General features: G+C 41.1%; 1 protein-coding gene across 1 annotated transcript; it reads left to right on the top strand.

The window, feature by feature from the left end:
- The first annotated feature begins 9,690 nt into the window (after positions 1-9,690).
- On the top strand, positions 9,691-23,689 carry LOC119729742. The gene is made up of 15 exons (XM_038202458.1): positions 9,691-10,043; positions 12,922-12,952; positions 14,745-14,861; positions 16,394-16,523; positions 16,917-16,982; positions 18,422-18,629; positions 19,080-19,119; positions 19,311-19,384; positions 19,758-19,831; positions 20,315-20,472; positions 20,718-20,922; positions 21,186-21,247; positions 21,564-21,714; positions 21,914-22,129; positions 22,514-23,689. The coding sequence occupies exons 1-15, from the start codon at positions 9,929-9,931 to the stop codon at positions 23,060-23,062; spliced, it is 2,196 nt and encodes a 731-aa protein (XP_038058386.1). The 5' UTR covers positions 9,691-9,928; the 3' UTR covers positions 23,063-23,689.
- The last annotated feature ends 1,186 nt before the right edge of the window (positions 23,690-24,875 follow it).

Below are 24,875 nucleotides of genomic sequence, written 5' to 3'. Positions count from 1 at the left end.
TTTTTTCTTTTCATTTTTACACAATTTTTTTAAAATCAATTTTTTTTTTAAATCAAATTATTGTCTCCGTTATCCAACTTGGTTACAAAAGTACCGATGTTGCGAAAGCGTCCCTAGGTGTCGCAAGAGACCTTCGCCAATTTTAAAATTCGATGGAAATAACGCATGTACGCCTATGCCATTACAGTTGATGATGTAAACCTGAAGATCATGGTTACTTCGATGGCTGGTTCCCGGAAATCGTTAATTATTAACCAACGTGGCTCGTTAATCCATTCTGCATGATGACTTTGGTTAGTGATCATCATGCGTAAAAATACCAGGTGCGTCGAAATGTCATGTGGTTTTTCCAAACATCGCCCTCGCCAAATGATTCATCCGCGTTTGGGTTTTACCAATGTAGTCCCCAGATGCCGTCTTCACCACATGGCGCAGCGATATTATTGACACTGTGATTATGACATGAAACCCTCAGGGGAATAATGGAACTTGACGCGCTTAATTCTCCGGGAAATCAGCTGCTTTGGCGCGGATTTGGTGAGAATGACTCAGCATCTTCAAGCCGCACATACCAAATGGAGAAGGCTTATCATGTTATGACCTTTATTTTGGAGAGGCGCTGATAGCGCATCCACGCCCCCATTATATAAGGGACGGGGAGGGGTATACGCTGGGGTAATGAATATGCTTTTTTAAAACAAGGAAGCGATGCTTTTCTCCTCAAAATGATTGTGGTGACAGATTTGTCAGTACTCGGCCACTCTACTAAAGAAAAGAATCTCATGGCATTTCAAAAGTAACTGCATACAGGTGTAACTTAACACCTACTTAGATTTGAAGTACAGTCAAACGTGCACCAGTGACTACAGCTAGGGTCAGCCGGGTGCAACTCTAACTGATTTTTAGTCATATTTAACTAGAGAGTTTTTAGAGTGTAGGCCTACAATAGCCTAGTTACCACTCGTAGCTTGACGGCCGGTGTGGGTCGACGGCTGCAATAGTACGACTAGTGGTCCTGTCCATCAACTCTACTGGAATTAGGACTTGAACCATTCTTTAGACTGTGGCTGACTGTCCCAAGTCCAACTCATCCCCACCGTCATCTAATGCGGCGTACTGTAGGCCAGAGGATTGGTATGACGATAGGGAGATTTGCCCCTAACGGCTGAAAATGGAAAAGGTTTCATTCGGCTCAATCGAAGCGTGAGGCCCTCAAGGCTCAATCTAATTAACGAGTTGTATAATTTTCATGTCACTGCAGTCAGTACGCAGTTTGCGGCAGTAATTACCTCGTAAGGTAAAACAAAGATGGATTTGAATAACGGCAGTCCCTCGATCAAGGATAATAGAGGCGACTTTATGGATATTTTTTTTTTGGGGGGGGCGTATTGGCCGCGGAGTAGTAAGTCTAATCAGGGGGTGGATTTAGATGGGACTGGCAAAGTATTTGAACTATACATGTATTGCTATAAGAGTCAATGTTCAATTGATTGGGGACGTATATACACATGGTTGCTTGATGCTGGAGGGTGGGAGGTAACCACGCCCCCTTTGGGGAACCAAATTCTTAATTCGCAAGTGGGGGTCTTATACGGCCTTATTTCGGTTCACTCTTCCGTTTCTGTCTTTTATTTAGGTTCCTCATCGCAGGTAGGACTTTATTCAGCAAAATTATCAGAACCCGAATCTTTTTAAAACTACATCCTAAAAACCTCTTGATAAATTTAGAAGAAAAACCGCAATCCATGAGGAGGTAAACCGGAACCATTTTAATTTGATTTAATTATACATCAGCTACGAATCGTTTCCAATTTCCTGTGTGTTGAAAGAGCGATCAGATAAAAAAAACAGAGGTGCGAAATCTTCAATAAGGGGTAAACGATCTCACATCTTTCAGTTAACCAGCACAATTTAGCAGCCATTGATAATGGGAGACAGAGGTGTGAATTTGTGATTTTATTTCTCTCCCATTTGAGCTGATCCGATTTTGGATAGCCATAGGGCAAGGCCATCAGCATCTAAACATCACATGCCAAATGGGCAAATTCATGTTCCACTGTTTACGCGTTTTCCGTCCCGCGCTTAAAAAAGTGGTAAACAACGTGTCCTCGATGGGATTACGCGCCTCGAACCCAAGGCTAACCTGACGATTATTCCCATGTAAATTCAAGCATTGTGCTCACCCCTTTCTCCCCTGCACATAATTGCGAGATTTTCTCCCTCTTATAAAATTTGGTTCGAGGGGGCCCGCCATACAATAGGGAGGAAAGAATGCGCATTGATGCTATCATTCTATTGGGTTTGCTTATCTCTTTACATGATTTATTATGGTGTGCGCCTGGTGCCTATATATATTTTGCTTTAGCAAGGTCAGTCTGATCTGATTACGAGTGATTATAATATTTATTGTGACGTAACAATATGTTGTTACTTCACTGAGCCAGACACAATAACAATTTAACAAAAAAATCCAGGCAATTGTGTCTGAGTTTTGGTCTGGGGTTGGAGGAAGGGGAAGGACTCGCAAAGCCATAGTCTAAAAAGTGGCATTCCTCTCAAGACACTGTCTGAAAACTTAGTAGTGTGTTCGACAAGTGAGAAAGACGGGAGCGCTGAAGGGGGGCGGGGGACATGTTTGTACCCCTCCCTAAATCTACAAGCGACCCCGCCCCATAAAAAGGCCAGTTAGCATTATTTAGGTGAGTTAGCATGATTACCTGCGCCCCCCCCCCCCGAAAAATACTACACACTTTAAAAAAAAACAACCAAAAAACAAAAAAACCTAAATTTAGAGAATTTCTGATTTTTTAAATCAGGATGTCTAGCAAATTAATTTCCAGTTCTTTATAAAATATATATATATGTACTCTATATGAGGGGCTTCTTTACTCACCCTTACTCTTTACTTACTTTTCTAAAATATTTGATAAAATTTGAAAATTGTCTAAATAATGCCAGTCGTTTGATGGAACCTTATCCAAATTTGAAGGCGGATTTGAGAGTAGTACCGATCCAAACACATGAAGGCAAAGGGTCGCAAATTCGACTGACTGACTGACTTTGGTAAACTTATTAAAAAAAATCAGAGAACCTCATCTTCTTGAGATTTATGTGGAGATTGTTAGGCATGGTTGATTGCACAATGAAGGGATTAGGTGCAGGTGCAAGAAAGTTGGGAAAACTGCCAGAAAAACACACCTGTTTTTCTTAGAACATCCCACGATATTTCCTGTCAGAGATTGATGAAATTGACACCCCCAGCAAATACTAGATTAGTCATGAACACAAATGTTCCGATTCTATCGATATCACTGACATATCGCTTTTACGCCTGTTGCCGTATCACCGTGGCAACATACATCTACGTGCATGCAAGACAACCACATAAGGTTTGCGAGATATGCAGAGATCGTGTACTTGATATAAAACCGCACGCATTCACGCACATCACACATGTACTTGTACTTTACTGGATAGTGCGTGGTTCATTAAGCTAATTTGTGTTCCAAAATTACCCCGTAATTATAAAACCATTTTTACCACACCCAATGGGGGCGTATGCTTTTAGGTACAAGTCATAATTTATCATGTCCAAGTTCAAAGAAATTTACTTGATGGAAAAATGATTAGCGGTTTTGGGTGGTACGATAGTGCCGCCTTAAGGTTTTTTTTTTGGTAATTTGAAAAATGGATGTGTTCGCTGCCCGGAAACGAAGTGGGTGGTGAAACAACGTCTGATCTCGCAAACGTCGGCGAGATTTGACGAGAGTGAGCCTTATAAAATGCGACCGTATATACATTTAACGTTTCGTGATATTTTATGTGTAATGGAAACGATTGATACCAAGTAATAGCTATATAATTACAAGCAAAGAATCAATTGGTAAATTTAGTTGCAATTTGTTTTATAAAAAACTTAGAAAAACCCATCTTCGCCATTATTTTCTTTTACAAAAATTTTTTTTCAGAAGTGGAAACGTACATAATGGAAAACCCAATATTGTTCGTAAAAAACAGTCTCCGTGTCCTCTTAAAACAACCTTTAAAAAAAAAAAAATTCCATGTGGCCTCTTATTTTTGGAACTTTTTCATTGGATCCCTTTGCATCTAAACTATTCCATTCTTTTAAATTATTGATCTGTTTAGATCACCAACGATAGAAATATCACTTATAAATCTATAGCACGTCGAATGTTTTTTTAAATCTGATCCCACAAGAAAAAAACAACAACTATTATTACCACACAAAACTGCGGGGAAAAAAACCAAATGTCATTAAAATTTTTGCTTTTTCCGTTGACGCACAGCCCACTCCAGTTCACTCCCAATTCAGATAATGATATTCTGTAAGTTGAAATTAAACTGCGAAAATGAAACAGCCGTTGAATAGGATGTATTCATTGTGTAGGTGTGTGCCTTCGAGTGTTGAAGTTGGTACCGTTGTAGGGTGGTTATAATCCCACCATGGGATGATGGGACGAACCCCCCCCCCCCATCCCAACCCCCATCTTTTGCTATGGGGGTGTCGATGGCCTACGCAATAACGATTGAAGATTCACATTTTTCAATATACTTTTGGGTTTAAGATGTTGGCAGACCGGACAAATACAAATTAACACCACCGACGACGTCAGATGAAGTCACGTGATGACGCAGAGGTAAATTTTCACCAATGTAGTGCATTTTGGGGCTTTTTGTTTGTTTTTGCCTAAGATGTTTTCGTGTTTGTTTTGTTTTCTGTTGCTTGTTTTTGAGTTTCTGTAAAACATCACTCTCGGGACAATGCGATACCATCTGCTCCCGGCTTCAGTTTGACAAAAACAACTTGTACGTCTGTACTGACGCCCGAGATTACGGACCCAATTTCCCCCATGTTTACTCCACGTACATGCACCTGATGTCTAACTAGTAAGGTTAAAGTGAAAACACGAATGGCTTTATTCATTTTGCTTGTTCGAACGTCGAACATCTCCGCTAGATTACCGGATCGAAACAAAGCCTTTAATCGAACGGTATCTGCTTGAAATCATTAGCTATTGGCTAAACTAGATACACTTGTAAAATAAACTGGAATAAACAACTCAGGATATAAAAATAGTCTGGTAAATTATACTTCAATTCAACGACACAATTTTATTTTTCAACCTAGCTCCACGCATTATTTCGCACGCAATAATCCGCCTACTGTTTCTCTACTCGATTGAAAATAACACCACACGTTATTTGTTTTTCATCATAATTTTTCATCGTAGCTCAGTCGGCTGATTTGTTTGTACATTTACAAGTTGTTTTCTGTGTTTTATCTCCCTGTCATTGTTTTCGTTGATGTTTTCGTGATCGAAAAAGTCAAGTACGTGCGACAAACCGGCCAATTTGCGTCAGTGCCGAATTTAACACGACGTGCGCCTATACAGCATGTGATACAGCGCTGTCCAATTGAGAAGCTTTAAGTGGCTCTCGATGCTCACGTGACCTAGGTCCCAGGTGGTACCCGTCTATGTAAACAAAAATAGGGGAGAAAAAGGCGGGAATCCAAAGTTTAGTTTGGCTTCGGTGTTGGGTTAATAGGGTGAATGATGTTTCCGTACTGAAAGGTTAGAAACACTTGGGCCTAGGAGGAGAAAGCGAGTGGAGCGCTGAACAAAATTTTAAGAGTCGAATTGGAATACTTGGACGAGGCTGTACAGGGACTGTTTTAAAATTTATTTTGGAGGGGATGTTGGATTGATTTGGTAGCATGAAGGTGGCATGACAATAATTGGTGGGCAAATTAGCGGGGGGGGGGGGGACTTAGGGGTCATATTTCTGAGGGGGGGGGGGCGGCTCAATCCATTTTCAACTACAGTATTCCTTCTGATCTCCGTTTGCTATTTCCCAGGTTTGCAGCAAACTGTAGCATCGTGACTTAGGGCGTGTTCCCTGGCTACATGACATAGGCCTATACGGGTTTATGACTTCTGACTAGCGGCCTGGAACAAAGACTAGGGCTGCATCCGAATCAGTTGTCTAGAGCTAGGTCTAGGTCTGCGCCCATTGGAAATACGCGGGGACGCGCTGACAATAGACGTAGCCGTAGCTCTGGAAGCCCGTTTCGGACACGGCCTAATTGGGGAACCGCCAACGTGGGGCTGGATAGCTCAGTTTGTAGAGCACCGGAACTGCGATCGGGAGGTCAGAGGTTCAAACCCCGATCCCGTCAAGTTCTTTGTTAGTCAGTTTCCCCTGGGTGTTTTTTTTTGAGAAATAACAAAACCTCATTTTAGTCTTTCCCAAATTCTGAGGGGAGGGGCACAAACGGGAGTGTACGTGCCCCCGTTGACCCTATACCTCCCAAACACGCCACTGTGGTTGGGGTGGGCATGGGGCGACGTCTTCTGCTAATAATTTGGTGGGGAATTTATTAATTTGAAAGGGAGTATTCCCATACAAAGTGGTTCCAAATAGATTCCCAGGTAAGCCTAAAAGGCGGGCAAGGTGAAACAATTAGCCTACTTTTCCAACGGCTGCTGGAAGTTTTTTTTGGGAGCGTACACCAGGGAATTGGCAGGTTGATCCGTGCCAAGGGGCGCAGTTTTTGTAAAACTGTGCCCTGTTTAGTTTCATTGTTAGCCCTGGAAATTGCAATCAGTGCAGAAAATGATGCACCAAACCCAAGCAGCGTGAGTGAGCGTTTTGTCGAAATGTTAAAGGTTGTGGATCCGGAGTTTTCTTAGTTTTTACACTATAGTTTCTCTCTAATTTACAAAGCATAAAACAAGGGATAAGACGGAGTGAGTCACCTTAATTTTAGATTTTCTTTGGGAAAAAAATCACTTCTGTCGAAACTAGAGTGAAAACTCTTTTCGACTGAATTAATTCAGTCTACATCGTCTCTGATGGAGTGAATATTCACTAGCACTGAGTGAATTTTCACTTTTTTGAGAGTTGTAATGTCGGACAAAAAAAATGATGGCAGTGAATAAAGATTTTTTGAAAATTTTGAACTTGTTTCTTCGTGAGAAGTTATATTTATAAAAGTTTCCTCACTGCAGACCCATTTTTTTCCAAAGACTGAAAAATAGCACAGGTACCTTTTGGATGCAGGGTGAACCGACGCATGGACGACTTTGGCGAAAAGTGATAACTCGAATTTTCTATGTCATCAATCGATTTGTTTTGTGTTATTTCTTCGAATGTGCACAGGCACCGTAGCATCGGTGCATCACAGATGTATAAGAGGCGAGGAAAGTACAACTGCCACACCCTGACTAGTCCTGGATGTGAACCACAAGACGAGGCAAGCGTATAGTAAGCTGGCCCTAGAGCCGACGCAAAATCCTATTCAGTTGATTCAGAATGCCTATTCACTGGAAGTCTTTATAATGTTTCTGGTGCATGTACAAACAATGGGCCTGATTCAGCCTTATACGGCCGGGGTAATCCTACACGACAGCACTGCACCGTGTAACGGTTCAGCAATGCACCGTGTTCTCTTCGCCAGCAGTAATCAGTGACTCACAATCAACGAGTCAGTCAGTGAGTCAATGCAGTCAGATAAAGGACTTTAAATTTATAGGCTGGTCCAGCAAAAGTAGGCCTCTGACGTCAACAATATAAAATAAACCCTATATACATTATTCTTGCCTTTCCGCCTTAAAGGTTTAAAATAATTTAATTAAGAAATATTGACTTGCGTTCTGACAAAATCTGAACACAGACGCAAACACAAAACAGCCAGTAATGAGATATTGTAATAACGCGCTGGCGGCTCCGCGATCTGCTGACTGTTTTTTTAAAGGGTATGGCTGATTTGTCATAGGCGGAGCGTACCTGGGTGGTGTACAACATACGAGATTGCCCCTTTAATTAAAGCGGTCCTTGATCAGTTGTATATACACTTTTGTGTCAGTTATATTATATTAATAATGAAAAGTCCACTGTTGAGCGAGACTTTTATCAATAAACGGCGGCAGTATTCCATCTGCAATATAATTTTTTGACGAGGAATCGTTTGATTCTTTTCGTAACTGATATGTTTTAATATAACCATATAAATACAATCATTCCTAAAATTAGAAAACTTATGTTGACAGGTCAGTTACAAGTAGACCTGAACAATAACACTTGCTGTCGCCGCACCTAAAGAACTCGCACATTATGCACAATTATGTCATGAAGAGGCGACAGCTAATACACAATCATGCGGTGTAGTTGCTATACATGACATAAAATTGACTACACAACCTACACTCTAAAAACTGTATTGAGCAATTAAAGGGAATATACATCATTTGCTTTTGCTGTAATTTTCAGAAATGGATGGAATTGGGGGGTTGGAAATATATAGCAAATATAGTTACACTGACTTTTTTGAGGTTTTGGGTTCGAAAATGCTATAAAAACCAAGAAAAACAATCATTTTCCTGTAGTCTGGTTCCCTGACTTCATATAAGAAGAAACAGAGCAGTTTACATACATTGGGGAATTGTAAGGTCAGGGAACCAGTCTAGCTGGCTTGTACCCGTTCATAGGTGTGTAATCGATTGCAAACAAGTGCGATGGTCAATTGGGGCCAGTATTTGAAAAAAGCCAGTGTTTTCCAACGCTGGTCGGCCGACCAGCGTATACTGTCATTTTTCTTGAAAATGACAGTATACCAGGTGCCATGATTTTACAGGATGCTTTACACTGTCATTCACTAACAGTCCAGCAAGGTATTTCAAAATGATTTGGTAGTTTTATTTTTTGATGTTTGCAAATGTTGTATTTTCCCTTTAAACACAATCTTGTTCTCACTCAGTAAACATGTTTAGAAGCTAAACACTACGTGTCCAATTCCTAAACATCAGTGTTTAATCGCTAAACACTATCCATCAATACTCTAAAAATGTTTAGTATGTAAACATGTGTACAAATTTCCGAGAGCAAGAAATAATATTGTTTAGGAAAGTGTTTAATTGCTAAACACAGTTTTTGCAGTGAAGTAGTAACAAGGTTTTTAAGTGAAGTTATCCTTTGTTACATCATGACTTATATTTTTTTTAGGTTGATCTCTATTCCCACCATCAGTTGTGCATCCTTTACGGTATGCATTTCCCCTCAAAATGTAAAGATAATTACGGATAACAAGCTGTCTCCCAGTAGCCCTTCAAAGTAAAAATTCCCCGCGGCAACACCATTCATGCCAGCGTTAACTAAACGTCAACACCAAATTGCGCAGAAGGATAAACAACTATTTTATTTGGCGAGATTGATGGTTCACCTTGACAAGACAGAGGAGAGCTGTCAAACGAAGACAAGAAAAGATCTCTTACACAACAAAACAACAATACCTTCAAGTATTTTGTGTATGCGGCTGGACAACAATAAACTGACAAGCATTTAGCCTAGTCGGATCCGCACGTTCTATTTTGTGTCAGAGGGGATACCCCTCTTCACTTTCCTTACGTCTGAAGAAAAAAGAGATGTTTTCCCATGTATCAATGTCTCCTTAGTGACTGATTCAGATAAAAAACTGGATGGCCGCGAAATCATCAACACGCGTGGTGAGTCTTCCGTGCCAATATGAGCTAGAAATTTCGGTATGACGTGTGCTAGCATGATATTAGCCCACAGGGATACGCAACGAAGCAAGCAGTATCGTGGAACCCTTGTGACGTCAGCAGCTCGGGTACGGGTCACGCGCGGCTCAGTCTGTGGTCTGTTGGCGGACTATAAAGTGCGCCACCGGGTACTCATGCAGGCAGTTCACAGGCGCACTTCAACCAGAACAGAGCTCATGTCGCACTCTACCCGCACTTCCCAGCACGTGTAGACCGAACGCTGACAGCTGTACACATTGTCATGCAATAGGGAATTCCTATCCGCAACATCAACTCGTATACAACACATACCAAGATCAGCATCTTCGGTTTTGTTTTGGTTTGTTTGCGAGGATAGCATACTGAAGATGGAGGCTTTTCGATCGAACGGCTCCTGCCCAAAGCAGGCACTTCTCAGCTACGTCAACAACAATGTCATTGGAGGAGAGGCGAAGTTCCGTGGTCCGTTTGGACAGAGAAGGGGTGAGTCCATTATAAGTGTCCTTCGTGTGAGACTTTTGGGGGAGTTTACCAAAAGGGGAGGCAGCCGATGCATCCAATGTTGTGTTATGCTTGTGCAATTATTGGAAAACATTTCTCCTTGAGTTTATATGCGATGACCTGTGTGAAAAAGTGTTTTCGTTTTGTTGTTGTGTAACGATTGACTTCTATGTATACGTTACAGTAAGATAAATTTAGATTTCCGATATCAGTTCTTTTGTAATAAATAGCAGCCAAAAGTTGTGATTTCCATAAATATTAGCTTACATTTGGCCCAGGAATTGTAGAGAAATGACACTGCAAATTGGTAGTGGAAAATGTACACTGTATCGTATCAAATGAGCCACCCGTTTCCTTAACCCGCAAGTCATTCGTTCCACGCTCACAGTTTTTCAGTATAACTGTAAAGTCATGTAATGTGATTTGTACTTGAAGATTACAAGTCCTGTACAAATCCTAGTTTGTTTTAGGTTTCAAAACTCCAGATATTTAGGGCATAATAATAATATATCTCAGTATACACACCCGTATTTGTGACCTTCAGTTTTTCACTTAAACACGAAATGAAAAAAAAAACTATAGCAAAACACAACACGACTTGCGTATTTAAACAACGAGTTGTCGGACATGATACAGGCCCGAGGCCTACGCCTTTCCCAATTCGACACTTAAGCGTGCATGTGTTTGATAAAAAAAGTGCTCGGAAATATCAATCAGAACCTTAGCTTGTTTGCACGAATTAGGTCTGGGCATGGGGTAAAAAAGCACGGGGGGAAAAGACCGCCAAAAAGTCTTGAGCGAGGTTGACATAAGTCAGACCCGTCAAAACGATGAATCGACCGATGATGATACTTCCTGATCGTTTTATGGTGATTTCATCTTGATGTCTTCATCAGGAGACACGTTCGTGAAAGGACAGTTCTGAGTTCATAGAATACAAAAGTAGCGCAAAATTACACCAAATTAAAGGCAGGATTATTTGCATTTATCCCGAAAGTAACCTGCCGAAGTATTACTTTAAAAATTTTTTTACTTGTACTCAACACCCTGTTAAACTATTCCGTCTGGCTTGCTGTTATTTAGTAGTGATTTCCAACGATCAGCCAACTGATTTTTGGTAAAAAGGTTGTGCACAGTTTTTCACTGTTTTCTCTTAAAGTGTAATTCGCTGAGCTGAAGTGTTCTTTCGTATACATCAGCTAACCCATTGGCTTCATTGCTCGCAGCGTTGTTATACTGGCGCATCGTATTTGAACAATTTTAACGCCAGCGATGCACAGTTTTCGCGCCTTTGGCTCGTTGCATGTTAGACGGTCGTCTTAAAGGATTCAATTGATCACCAAGTCATGCAGTTCCCATATAAAAAGGTGACCAGGGAAACGGGGGCGTTCTTTGACGATCCCTTCCTCTGAAAAAAAAAAATACTCGTGTAAATTAAGTTCCTGAATCTTAGTACGGTGAATCAAACAAACTGTTGGCACGGGGAGCCTTTTAATCTCGGTAAGCTGGGCGGGAGATTTCCGTAAGAACTTGAGAAACCGCCCTGTCGCGAAGAAAAACAAAAATTTCCAAACACTTTTTTGTTTTTGAGCGTCGCTCTTTAGGGACTGGAAAAGTGGAAGGAGACTCCAAAATGTCCTCTGGGGTTTGCTTACACTAATAAAAACAAACACCACCCCGATAACGGACTTCAAGTTTGGGGCAGTCAGCCGAGCACTGGACGGATACTTTATGCTTATCAGATCAAGCGAAAGTTTTCTTATAAAAACTAAGGGACACAAGTTGTGGCGTAGACCGGACACTCCCTTCTTAAAGGGATTTACCACATCACGCAATAAATAGACTACGCGTGCGGTGATTGCAGGACCCCGACGCAATATGTTTTTTCCACATGTATATTGCGGCTTGCCATTTTTTTTTGACCCCGCACGAAGTTGGTGATGCACCGTGACCGCGATGATAAAATTCAGTCATCCTTATTAGTCATAATCGTTTTTTTTTGCCCCCCCCCCCCAAAAGGAAGGCACGCACGACATCGCAACACTGTAGAACATGCAAATACTGGTTTATGTTTGGGCCCTTAACTTATAATAGTACAGTATTAAAACCTTTTTTATTCACGCTCTAGAAATGAATCGAACAGCCACACTTAAACCTTGACAATGATTGTGCCCGTACAATAATGGGCTTGCGGTTTAGGGTGTCATTATTTGTAATCGCTCTGGCAAATTTACAAAACACATTTTTATTGATTGGCAGCGATTGGAGAAACATCCGTTCGGACAAACGAACACAAAAGTACGGCCTGTGTTGTTTGGTTAGTCGAGTAGTTTGGACCTTCCGGTCAAGGTTCTTTGTCCAGGAAAATAACAATAGGTATGAGGCTCTTCGCAATGATGGTGGTTTTTTTTTAAATTTTTATCAATTGGCTGAAAGAACTCGGGGCTAACAATTGACATTGTATTCGACCATGACGTTGTCTATTTAGAAACCAAATCGCTGTATCAATAAAATGTAATACAATGTGAGACGAGGACAAGGGGCGTGGAAAAGTCAATCGAGTGGGGGGGGGGGGCGCTTCTGATAATGTACCTGCTCTAAATAGAGTTCACGCGCAAACGATCTCGAATATTTTAGAAATGACATGTATATAGTGGTGATGACTTGTTTTTTCTGTGTTATTGTGCTGAGCGTGTGAATTACCACAAAAAGCCGTTTGTTTGGAAAGGATTAATGATCCATCGATTGTTAAATTGAATTGAACATAGGGGCCTATCAATCAATAATCGATCGGTTTTTATTGTATTTTTAATATAAATAGGCCTATATTTATTATATCTATTTTGTCTTTTGTTTGCAGTGATATATTGCGATTACACAGCTTCTGGAAGGTGAGTGAGATTATATATAACCTTTGGGGAAATAAATAATGTTTCAAATAACGTGCACCTTTATATAGTTATCTGATTGATGTGAGGATCTGAATTGACCAGCACAGTCGTATCCCTGAGAGGAAACCATGCCTTCGTGAGGTGCCTGGAGTCATCTTCTTTTGCGGATGTTACATTTCCCAACCAGATGGAATTAACCACAGCCCGCCATCGACTGTCAATCACGTTTATTTTGTACAACTTCGTGCGGTTAATAAATCCTCTAATGGGGATCTTGGGGTCGCGAAAGGGACCATTTACGAAAACGCGGTTCCGGTGTGGCGTTGAACGTTTTGATCAAATGAAACAAAAGGGCCTACGGGTCTTGGCTGTTCAACGAAAATATTGATGAAAGAAAGGGGTCCCCTTGGTACCAAAGAACTGAAAAAAGCAGACGACAGGCTTTAAAGCTGAAACTGGCGTGTCACAAAGTTGGGGAATGGCCTTTATTATCCTGCATAGAATAATCTCTCTGGGGTGATCTGATGATGAGTTGAGTTCAAAGGAAACTAAGTGTCATTTGTAAATGGGCAAATAAAACTTTCGGCCCCCCCCCCCAAAAAAAAATATGGGTGTGTCCTGTGTTGTTCAACAGCAGCGATTGTGCAAGACAAAAACCGTCAAAGTTGAGGACTTTCGGAAATGCTAATTGTCTCCCCTAAAATTAGTATAATCTGGGGGATTAGCCAGGTCGCTAAGCCGTGTGATCCGGCGTCTGTGCGCGGCCCGTCCGCGGCACCGATGGCAACACGACCTGGCACATTCACACCGAGATCCTTGCAAGCTGCCCACCCATTTCATTTCCCCGTCCCCGCTCCCACGTCAACCCCCATTTCTCGGGGCTCACGGTAACGCCAAGTAGCAACCACAGGTCCGCATGAGTCCGGGAAATGCCACTTTAGTTCTTAAATCCTTTCCAGGCCTACCCCGTTTATTATAACACTGAATATGATTGCAACAGGCGCGATAGAGGATCGTGTTCTGGCGTAAAAATTCTAATCAAATTTGAGCAGTGGAATTTCGGGTTGCGTGAGCGGGGTTAGTACGAGCTGTCAACGCCTTTAAGATCGGTCATCTCGAGTTGAGGCAAAGTGTGATATGATACAGGCTTGAATCATCTTAAGTTACTTAGATTTACCCAATAATCGTGATTATGCGCAAAACTTGCCTCGGCTTCTATTTCGAGATAGGGACTGCGTGTTTGAAGTATTTTGCTTTGGCTATCGTATATAATTTCCTTAATTCAGGACTTCCGATCGGGCAATGGTGTGTGCTGACTTGCAAGTTACCAAAAACAGTATAGCCGGGACAGGCCCGCGTGTTTTCATCCAATAACGCGAGGAAACCGTGTGTTTACGAGGAAGCCGCGTGCTCGTCTGGCATACGCCCTGTACTCGCGTTTGTCGTGAAAGTTGACCTGTCCTGGAAATATTATGAGTCCCTTGTAAACTTTATTGGAACCTTTAAAAAAATCAGTTAATATTCATGATTTGATGTCATATCATTTATTAGAATATTACATTATTACTTTAACTTCTTTCCACCTCAACCTCCGTTGTCACCACGTAATGGTTCGTAATGATCACGTGATAAGTTTTACTTATTATTTCATCTCTTACAAAGTCACACAATAGTGCCTTCAGTACGTTTTTCGATTAAAGAAAACTTGTTGGTTTTCTTTTAAACATATTTGAAAGAAAATTTCTGAAGGGTTTGACTTTCTAAATTTGCAATTGGCTTGTTTCCTTGAAAGGCCTCTTCGATGCATTGAGAACTACATCAGCGAGCACGTCTACACCATGTACGCCAACACTCACACCACAACTACTGTGACCTCCAAGCAAACTACGCAGTTCAGGCACGAAGCCAGGTAAACATAATTCCTCGAAAATGGTCAAAGTTTTGCGATCCAACTTGGCACTTTCTTTTCACTGTGTCCCCAAACTTTGCTGAGGAGATCCAAATACAAGATTCAAAAACAAATGCTCCAGTATTGGCGGTATAGCTCTGACATGGGAACATTGCCAATTTATGGAACAGTATTGAAGTGTATGGGTACCGCTCTCCAAGTTCATTCCAATTTCTAAGAACTCGGGGTCCCTTAGTTTCTATGTTGTGCCAATATTGCCCTGGTAAATACAATAGGCCTAGTACCGTAGTTTCCTACTTGGCATGCTCAACTCACCGCAGCGGCTGTAGCATTAAGGTCAAGCTCAATGTAGTCGGAGATGGTGCGGCGTTTAATTTTTTTCGCCGATTCACAAATAGATTGTAGAAGTTTTTATGCCTGTCTGCCACAGAGGCTAGGAGAGGACACCTGCGATTTGACCCCCAGGTTATGAATGACCTTGTTCAGTATCTGGGACACTTGTCCTTAATTCCCGCCTTGTTAGGGGCAGGAAAACCACACTGACTTTGCAGTTGATACCCCTCAAAACGGACTCTTCCTTTGAGACTAGACGGAATATCCCTTGTCACCGGGCGCGACGCGAGTCCGCGTGGGGGCCACGCCCGCCCAGTGAACTGCAGCACGCGCTTGGGACTTGTTTGAGGTCTACAACCCTTCAAGTTCAGGGACTATAGAGTCGATCTCTCTTGAGACTTCAGGCTCACCTGGGGTTCATAAGAAAACATCGGGGAGATGTGAACTTTACACAGGGGAAGGGGGGGGGGGTTGCTGCAAGTTCATTTTCTTGTTGTACATGACAGGAACTAGAGGGGAGATTGACCACGGGTGAAGGGGAGATAAGAGATATGGGCAGGGGCGGGTGTGTTGACGGGGCTGTGTTATGGGTGTGAACACCAGGCGAAGGCCTGGGGAAAAGTACGTGCTCGGGGGTTGACTTGATCAGAAATATCCCGGCCAGCGTCCCGGGGTGGGGCTCTGAGCAAGCCCGTTGCCCCGGCCCAGGTTGATGGGGGAAATCTGTGTAGCCACAAAACAGGTTGTTAAGAACAAGGAACAATTTGTTGCGAAACTCTGAGTGTTTTTTTATTTCATTTATGGGGCATATCCTTTGGTAGTGTACCGTGTTCCCTTTGGTAAAGCTGAATGGCAAAATTAATATGTTAACGATAAACTGTGATGTCATCATTATAATAAAAGTATTACCATCATGTTATAAACGAATGCATTGAAGCAAAACATATAATTAATAAAAGATAATGAACAACAAGGATTCAACTCATCACAATTCACGAAGTTTTTGTCCTAAATCAAATTTCATATTATTCCATTTTGGCGTCGGGGATATCCAACAAGAAGTACAATAACCTCAAGAAATGACAGGACTGGTTCAGATCACTCATCGTTACATATTGCGTGCATGTCGAGGTCAGGTCATCATAATGATGTGGCCTCGTTAAAACTTGTCTTGGTTTGTGTCTTCCCTTTCCTCCCAGGGAATTGATCCGAGGTTGCGTGAACGCGACCGAAGATGACGCAGTGATTTTCACGGGCAGCGGCTCCACTGGGGCCATACACAAACTCCTCAATGCTATGGAACTACACGGGGAAAAAGCAAAAAGGACGGTGAGTCAAAAACAATAGTTGCCAAAAAGAACTCTGAAATACATCCACAAGAGGGCGCGATTCTTAGTTCCAGACACAACGACATAGCCTCTTTAAGGAGGAAAAAAGCCGGTAACAACAACACGGCTATAAATCTATAAATAATCATTAAGCACTTTCTCGGTTCCCTTGGGTTTTCTTCAAAAATAGTTAATAAGTTTCAATTATGTCCAATTATGTCCATAACAAATCCCGGACACATAGACAGGTTGTTCACGCCCAGTCAAGTCAAGAACAGGTCTAAATTTAGTAAACTTGCCCTTTTCTCAAGCTTGCTGTGTTTTTGTTGAGGCAGGCAACATTAATTTGTTTTCAGATTTAAATTTTTTTTTTGACTCTCCACATGCCTTACAGATGGTGTTGGTGGGTCCGTTCGAACATCACTCCAACATCCTACCATGGCGAGAGAGCGGAGCTAGGGTAAGTGAAAGACCCTGGCTGACCCCATAAGAAGTTATAGGTCGGTAACCCACATTCCCCCAAGACGTTCCCCCTCCCCCTTTCCGCTGCAAAAACCGCACAACGAACCACATGGTTAGTACACATTGATTTTCTCCCTTGCTCATTCCAGCGGTGCAACCCTCCCCACCAAATGCCATGTGTCATAATTCCATGACTTTAATTTCCTTCTCCCCTATATTGCCACCCACGCTCTCTGCTTATCATCTGAACAGTTGATAAAGGGCATGCAAGAAATTAAAATCCCGTTTTGAACGCCATGCTCTCACAGATCATGGCGTCTTTCAAACAATCTGATTCGAAATGTAAGGGAAATTAACACTAGGGGCGGATCCGGAGGTCTGAAGGAGGGGGGCGGGCAGACGAGGAAGAAAATGAACCTTAGGGCCAGTTCTGACCTGTGGTATTACCCATTTGCACGCGGGGTCACTTTTCCAATTAATGGGATTAAACAGAATCATATTTCCGGCAGCATCCTGCTTAAAGAATATACTCGTATCTGGCTTCCATTAGTGTATCCTTTACACACAACCAATAATTTCCATTACTTGATCATGATAACCTATAAGCAAAAACGGAGAGAGACGTGTTTGCTTGTCAGAGGACGTGGGACAGACTTGGGCTCAAATTTTTAATTTTTCTGGGTTGTTTTGCTGGGATATCGACGTTCAGTACACGAGGCATGTTTGTTATTTTCCCCGGCCCAAGATTATCTGGCTGAGCTTATGGTCTAATTCACTTCAACAAAAATGACATCATCGACCCAAACAGTTTGTTCCTTCCCTCGTCGCTCGCAACGCAGTCAGCTCAGCGTGTCTAATTGAGACTTGCACGGGTGTTTCAATAGCCGTTTGTAATAATCGTGAGTGATACGACACTTGAAAAAACACGTCGCCAGACAAGTTGGCGACACTGCTTTTTGATACCGGTTATGGAAAGACATTTTCTTCATTAAGTAAAAAAAAAATCTATAGTTATTCTCGAATGTTTCCAGAATATAAACAATAAAAAATGGTGAGGGTGTAAGTGCAATGAAGCGAATATCCTTAAGCTGCGTGTTGCTAGTGAGCGCACTGAGCGATTGAAACTGCTCGGAAAATAGCAGTTATTTTGCCAAACGTCTCCAAAACATCTCGCGAGTTTTTGCGAGACAAGTTTTATAAAAAATAGTGCAGTCTAATGTTATATTACTATCTCTTGCTCAATTGATCTTGCTCCACGATCAAAAGGTTGTGCATGGTTTTTCACTGTTCTCGAAAAGTGTAACATCCACTGAGCTGAAACTTCAACAGGTTAGGTTGGGTACATTCTTTGGATTTTGAGTGGTGTTATTGAAAACGAACAAAATGTATGAGAAGCAAATGATAATTAATGCCTTGAAATTTCACCCTTATACACAGGTTGTGCGGATCCAACAGACGCCTCAGGGGCTGGTAGACCTGACTGACTTGGAGTCTAAGCTCCAGACGTACTGCCAAGAGTACGATCTGATCCTAGGCTGCTTCTCAGCCGCATCCAACGTCACCGGTATCATCACCGACACCAAGCCGGTGGCGGCGCTCTTGCATCACTACGGAGCTCTCTCCTTCTGGGACTACGCTACGGCAGGTTGGTTCAAACAAAATTTGTCGAGCAAAATTTGACAAAAGAAAAATAGCTGGCCTCAAGAAAGCCAAAAGGAATAATATTTGATTTTTTTTATAAACACGCTTTGGAAACTGTGGTGTTAATTTTGGAATTTAACACTGTGTTGTGTCTGGTTAATGACCCTCTCTCGATAAGAAGTTTCTTCAGAGCGTTAAATTTACACTGTACTTTTTGCAGTGTGCATATAGGCCTTAATTCTAAAAAAATCTGTGTTTGCAAAGCTTAATCTATTTTTTTATTCTTCAAATAATTTCGATTTTTCAACTCGTTCACACAACATTTTACTAAATGTGGCTTTTTGTGCAGATCATAAAGCAAATGCCAAAAGTTAAATAATATTTTTTAGCTATTTTTTATCGAGTTCGACATCAATAATTGATTTATGTTACTTTTCCGTTCTTTCTTTATCAGCGCCGTATTTGGACATTGATATGAATCCAGAAGAATCTAGGTGAGTTTTAATATTCTTAAATTTAGCACTGAACAAAATTCACCAACTGAACAAAATGGTACCAATTTACCAAGTGATTGAAAATACAAACAGACATGCAGTCACCAATAATGGCACAAACATTTAGCAATTGTGTAACGTTTGTTGTTCAAAAATTACCTTAATATGTATTTCATAATTTTTGTCCACAGACCAGACTGGGACTGCTCGAAGGATGCCGTATTCATATCCACACACAAATTCGTCGGAGGCGTCGGGACACCAGGTAAGATAATAATCTAAACCATAAAAAAATTGCAAAATCAGAAATTATTAAAATGGACATCGCTAATGTTCGGAAAACCACGCTCCAAAATGCTTGGCAATCGAAATTGCGACTCTCAACAGTGTTAGAGTTCAGACGTAATTTCGACCACACCCAACCGAAACAGGTTGTTTACTTTTTTACTAATCTGCTGAGATGTAGGCCCTAACGCTCCTCGGAAACTATTTCTAGTAAGGCTATATTTGTCATTTTGCGACACCTCCTCGCAATGTTGTTGTCTGATTGTCCTAATTTTCCAATTTCCCCTGGATTAACTCGTAAACACCGAATCATTTGCAAGAGGACTCATCGTTATATTTGTTTATATTTATAGGACTTCTGGTTGCTAAGAAACGCCTCTTTGTTAACAAAGTCCCTCACGGAGCTGGCGGGGGCACCGTTGCATATGTAAGTATTACTCAAAAACCTGCCACGTGTTGTTTGCTTTTTTTAGATGAGACCTTTTTGAAGAAAGGATTTTTTGGCACGGTTTTCTTTTGCGAGACACACCTTGTGATCGTTTAGTCATCATCCGGTACAGAAATAAAACAAAGCTGTCGCCACACCTATTTTGCCGTGTTTTCAATAGCAATTATACGAACTATTAAAGTGACCGAATTTGGAATTTTGAAGAAAGAAGAATAGAACAGAAACCGTCATGTTTATAATGAGAGTATAACGGCATATAGGCATGGAGATCTAGTTTTCAAAAACAGTAATACAAAGCCTTCTTGGCCATTTGGTGTCATCTTTAGAAAAGTTGCTTTCAGTTTATGCATACATTTTGGATATTTTCCCCCCTTACGTCATAACTTAAGGGGTATATGATTATTGTTATTTAGAGACGAAATGGTATTTTCAAAGACAATCTTATACATTCTCGTCAACCAGGTGTCACGTGACATGTACCACTATCTACGGGATATTGAGGCGAGGGAGGAAGGCGGCACTCCGGCTATCGTAGAATCCATCCGCGCTGGGCTGGCCTTCCAGATAAAACACGCCGTGGGCGTACACCACATCGAGGAGCGGGAGGAGCAGCTAGCAAGGTAAACAGACAAACACCTTTTGTCAATTCCATTCTTGATAGCAGTGTAACAGATCTCCGTCGGTCGGATAGTTCGTCAATTGTTGATCATCAGCTTTTTTATACCGACTTCAATCTAAGCCGTGAGGTATTGAAAAGTTTATTTTTACCGATTGCTTTTTGACTTTTTTTTCAAAAAAAAATAAAATATTCCTTTTTGAATGTTTAACAATTGTAATCTTTATGACCTTTCACTTTTTCTTCCAGATACGCGTTCGCGAGGTGGCAATCCAACGAGAACCTTCTCATCCTCGGCAACAAAGACGTGTCCCGTCTCCCCATCTTCTCCTTCTTGATCAGGCATCCGCAGACGGGCAAATTCCTGCATCACAACTTCGTCTCCGTCCTCCTCAACGACCTCTTTGGCATCCAGGCTCGAGGCGGGTGCGCATGCGCGGGTCCCTACGCCCACGTGAGTGTCTTCTCGTAACTAGGACCATTATTTGTTTCTCTGTCGTTACTTGGTTTATTCAATCTTTATGGTTTGATAACAGAATGATTTAGACCTTCGTTGGTCATTATTGAAATATTAGAGTTCGTTACAAAATTTTGTTAGGCCAGAATAAACCAATCACATTATAGCAGTGACACCTGAAAGGGGAAAATATTCCTTTGGTAAAATAGTATTATCTTCTCTTAAGTTATATAAGTATTTTTCTTCTCGTTGTATTTCAGGATCTTTTGGGCATTTCGGAAGACAGTGCCGTCAAGTTTTACGATCTCATCCGCGAGGACAGGTAATAATTACTTTAAGACCATGAACTGAAAATGTAAAAAATAAAATTTAATACAAAGATTTACCAACAATTACAAAAAAATGCCAAATTATCAGTATTAAAACAAACTTATATGTATTACTTGAAGACTTCGACATTTTTGTGATTATTGATTAGAATGTCCATTGGTATCTTATGTTAAATTCGTTTCTGTCGTTCTTATTGTATTAAATGAAATAGTTATATATTATGTATATGCTATGTATTATATACTGTATCAAGTTATAGTCATATTAGTTGTAGTTATATTCATGACAATTTCAATCTCGTTCTTCAGGAGAAACATGTGTAATGAGGAGCCGGCTGAGGCAGTCCGGCCGGGGTTCGTTCGCATCAATCTCCCGTACTTTGCCACTGAGGAGACTATCGATTACATCGTATCGGCAATCGACATGGTCGCTACTCACGGCTGGAAGCTACTACCACAGGTAAACATGCAATAACTACCTTGCGCAGAAATCGGTTCTTCCAAACCGTCATGATTTGATAATCGAGTTCGACATTCAATTTTTAGTTAAGTGAACCTGCATAACCAATTTGAATGTATTGACGATTTCCTCAAACTTTAAATTGATTTTCATTTTGTTTTAAATTAATGCAATCGAAATTTTATCTTAAACCCAACAGTACCGGTTCGATCTGAAGAGCGGTGCATGGACCCACCGCGTCGGTGTCAGGGGCAAGGGCCCCGGCTTATCGAGCCTGAATGACATCTGTTACGACCAGGGTTTCATGGAGATTGCCTCGGACGACTCCGAGGACCAGTGTCTCGGCCAGACCAGGCTAGCTCACTACCTGGAGGAAGTACGGGCGCTCTTTGAGCAAGCCGTGGAGGATAACTTGGTACGTTAGATCACATCTACTCCGAATATATTTGACACAAATCGTCTTCAATTATTTAAAGTTTAAGACACCACTCGAACCACTATACATTGGTGTAAACGTACCGTAATGGACGTCTACGTAAGAAATCGGGTGCTGTAACTGGCATTAAATTATTTATTTGCCTTCAAAGAATTTAATGGTAAACTAGAGGACAGTACAGTAAAATTTCATTTGGAACGAGGCAAACATTAGGCGACAATGTAGCGTCACTTTCATACTTTGTGCATATAAGCCGAAAGTGGTTTAGTGTGATATTAAAGCAGTTCTCACAGATATTTTCTTATTGTAACTTCATCGTGATACCGACAATTCATTATGTTATTTAAACTGTTTTCTATGTAGGTGTTTGACGCTCTACAAGATCCCGAGGTCCAACTCAGCGAACCTTACCAAGATTTCCTCTGGTTCGTCCAGCCGCGCGAGGCGGCCGTCTGCCTGAACGATGCCTGGCAGCAGCAGTTCCAACTGACCCTGAAGGGCGGCTACTTCTTCGTGATCGACGATGGCTTCTTGGAGACTGAGTCTGAGGAAGTCATGGGCGGTTACGAGGAGTCTCTGGTCCCGGAAATGGACCAAGAGGATGCCGCCACCGTTCCGTATCAGGAGCTGCCCCAGTACGGTTACTCCGAGAGTTTCCTCGCTGGCAGCGAAGATGTGGCGGTGGTGCCCGGGGACGACGCCGCGTCAGACCCGTTCAGTTTCAACGGCGACATGGAGATGTATACGGGGAATCTCACTTCCACTTACGACTTCATCAAACTGGGTCACGGTGGGGAATTCGAACCAGGTGAAAAGCCCAGATCCAGGCATCCGTCTCTATGTCGTGCCTTCTCGAACGAAAGTGGTTACACCAGCGATAGGGAGGAATTTCCATACGTGAACGCCGTTTGACAGCGCATGATACGAGACGGTAAAACCGATGAAGTATTTTCACGCATCACAGTGGACATGTGTTTTTCTGGTTTAGAACTGAAACATGACTTCGTAAGTTGAGCCTAAAAAATTCACTTTAAAGGAGGAGGGACTAATTCCTACTTAAGTGTATAGTCACATTAACATTTTGGGAAACAGTTGCACCGCAATATTAATCTCTTTGTATTTGTATAAATATATATATACATAAGTCATAATTCAGCTGTAACATTTGGTGATATTGCATGCTTTCAATACTTCTAACTTATTTTACTCTCAGTACTTCAACAGTAAATCCGTTCTGGTCAATAACTGACTGCGTGTTTGTTTATATTTACTATTCTCTGGTAAGTGAGTGAAGACTGTTTAAAGTAATTTAAGAATTCAGATGATAGATTTCGACTACAGATGATCTTAAAAAGTATTCAACGGAAGTTTTCTGGGAATGAAAAGTTTGGATGGAAAATGATGGAAATTAGTGATATTTCTTGTGAATTAAATTTGGATTTGGGGTCTTGTTGCATCTTAGCCAATGAAATACAATTTGTGAATTACTTTCTTGCCACAGGGATACTAAGAAATAAAACATGACTTATAATCAACTTATACTTCTTAGGCTAATATTTTCCTTTTTGTTGTGTTCGTGGTGATGTTTCGCACACCAGGTGGCAATAAAATTGCTACTATTGAGAATTTTATCTTGTATTCTGTCCAACTGCATCAAATGTGTGTACAAACTTGTAAATATAACTGATGAGTCCGCTTCAGCAATTGTATTTTGTAAATTAGTAGATTTGTATAAGACAGGTATCCCGACAAATAATGTAAATATAAGAAGGGTAAAGATCGCTCTGTGTGGACACATTTGAAAGCCTTGTATTATAAAATAAACATTTACATTAAAGCATTCTCTTATAATTATCGATATTCATAATTAGAATCAGTTTTTGACAACATCCGATGCAAAAAAAAGTGGGCTCTCTTTCAGTTTAATTGATCTAACAGCTAAAAAGTAAATAAAATATATAATGAAAATAATACCCAGTGTTTCGTTGACGTACACGTTCTATTCAGATAAAGATACTATTTTTGTAGATTAGTTGAGCGATACACAAATTGGCGAGATCGTCTTCAGATTTTTGTTCTATCGTATAGTTGACTTGACACATATATACAGTAAATATGTATAATATACAGCTAGAAACCACGAGCTATTCTTACGCAGGGTTGTTGTATATAATTGTGGTGTATTCAAATAACTGACTGATGAATATTTTGTTATTTACTATAACACGACTTGAGTTATGCGTTTGTCCGGATTTAATAAGGTGAACATTTTCCAATAAAGAACTCATCAAAAAAAGAAAATAAAGTTTCATATAGTCTGTTATTTTATTATGTGATCAGTGTTTCCATGCGAAGTTTAGATTTCTATTTTTCAGGAAAATGGGTTCCCAGCACCCCATAAAACAAAATTTTTTAAAATGATGTTATCCTTATAGGACATCTTACTAAAGAATGTTGACGTCAGCAGCGGGAAAAAGTCCCACGATGTCCTAATTTGCATATTTCCAAGATGGCTGCCATGCCATAATTAAAGTAACTTATGAACTGATTTTGATCATATACCGGTAGGTGTCAAAATGATGGTTTTCTGGGGTATTGAATCGATTTCTGAGGTTTTTAAAGTGATTGTTATGTTCAACATGTTTGGGCAGGTCTGACAGTAGTGGACTAACTTGAACGCTGGGGCAGACTGGGCCCGGGCCCAGGGCCTCCCACATTTTGAGGG

This window comes from Patiria miniata, unplaced genomic scaffold (assembly GCF_015706575.1).
Source record: "Patiria miniata isolate m_02_andy unplaced genomic scaffold, ASM1570657v1 HiC_scaffold_21, whole genome shotgun sequence".
In the NCBI taxonomy this organism is placed as follows: domain Eukaryota; kingdom Metazoa; phylum Echinodermata; class Asteroidea; order Valvatida; family Asterinidae; genus Patiria; species Patiria miniata.
Note: the sequence above shows the minus strand (reverse complement) of the source record. Positions and strands in the feature narration are given on the sequence as shown.

What these genes read in the sequence shown, in the direction of transcription:
- LOC119729742 (XM_038202458.1), top strand. Translation starts at nt 9,929, where the DNA reads ATGGAGGCTTTTCGATCGAACGGCTCCTGCCCAAAGCAGGCACTTCTC. An exon ending in TCCGTTTGGACAGAGAAGGG is followed by an intron (nt 10,044 to 12,921) that starts GTGAGTCCATTA and finishes TTTTGTTTGCAG; the next exon opens with TGATATATTGCGATTACACA. An exon ending in GATTACACAGCTTCTGGAAG is followed by an intron (nt 12,953 to 14,744) that starts GTGAGTGAGATT and finishes TTTCCTTGAAAG; the next exon opens with GCCTCTTCGATGCATTGAGA.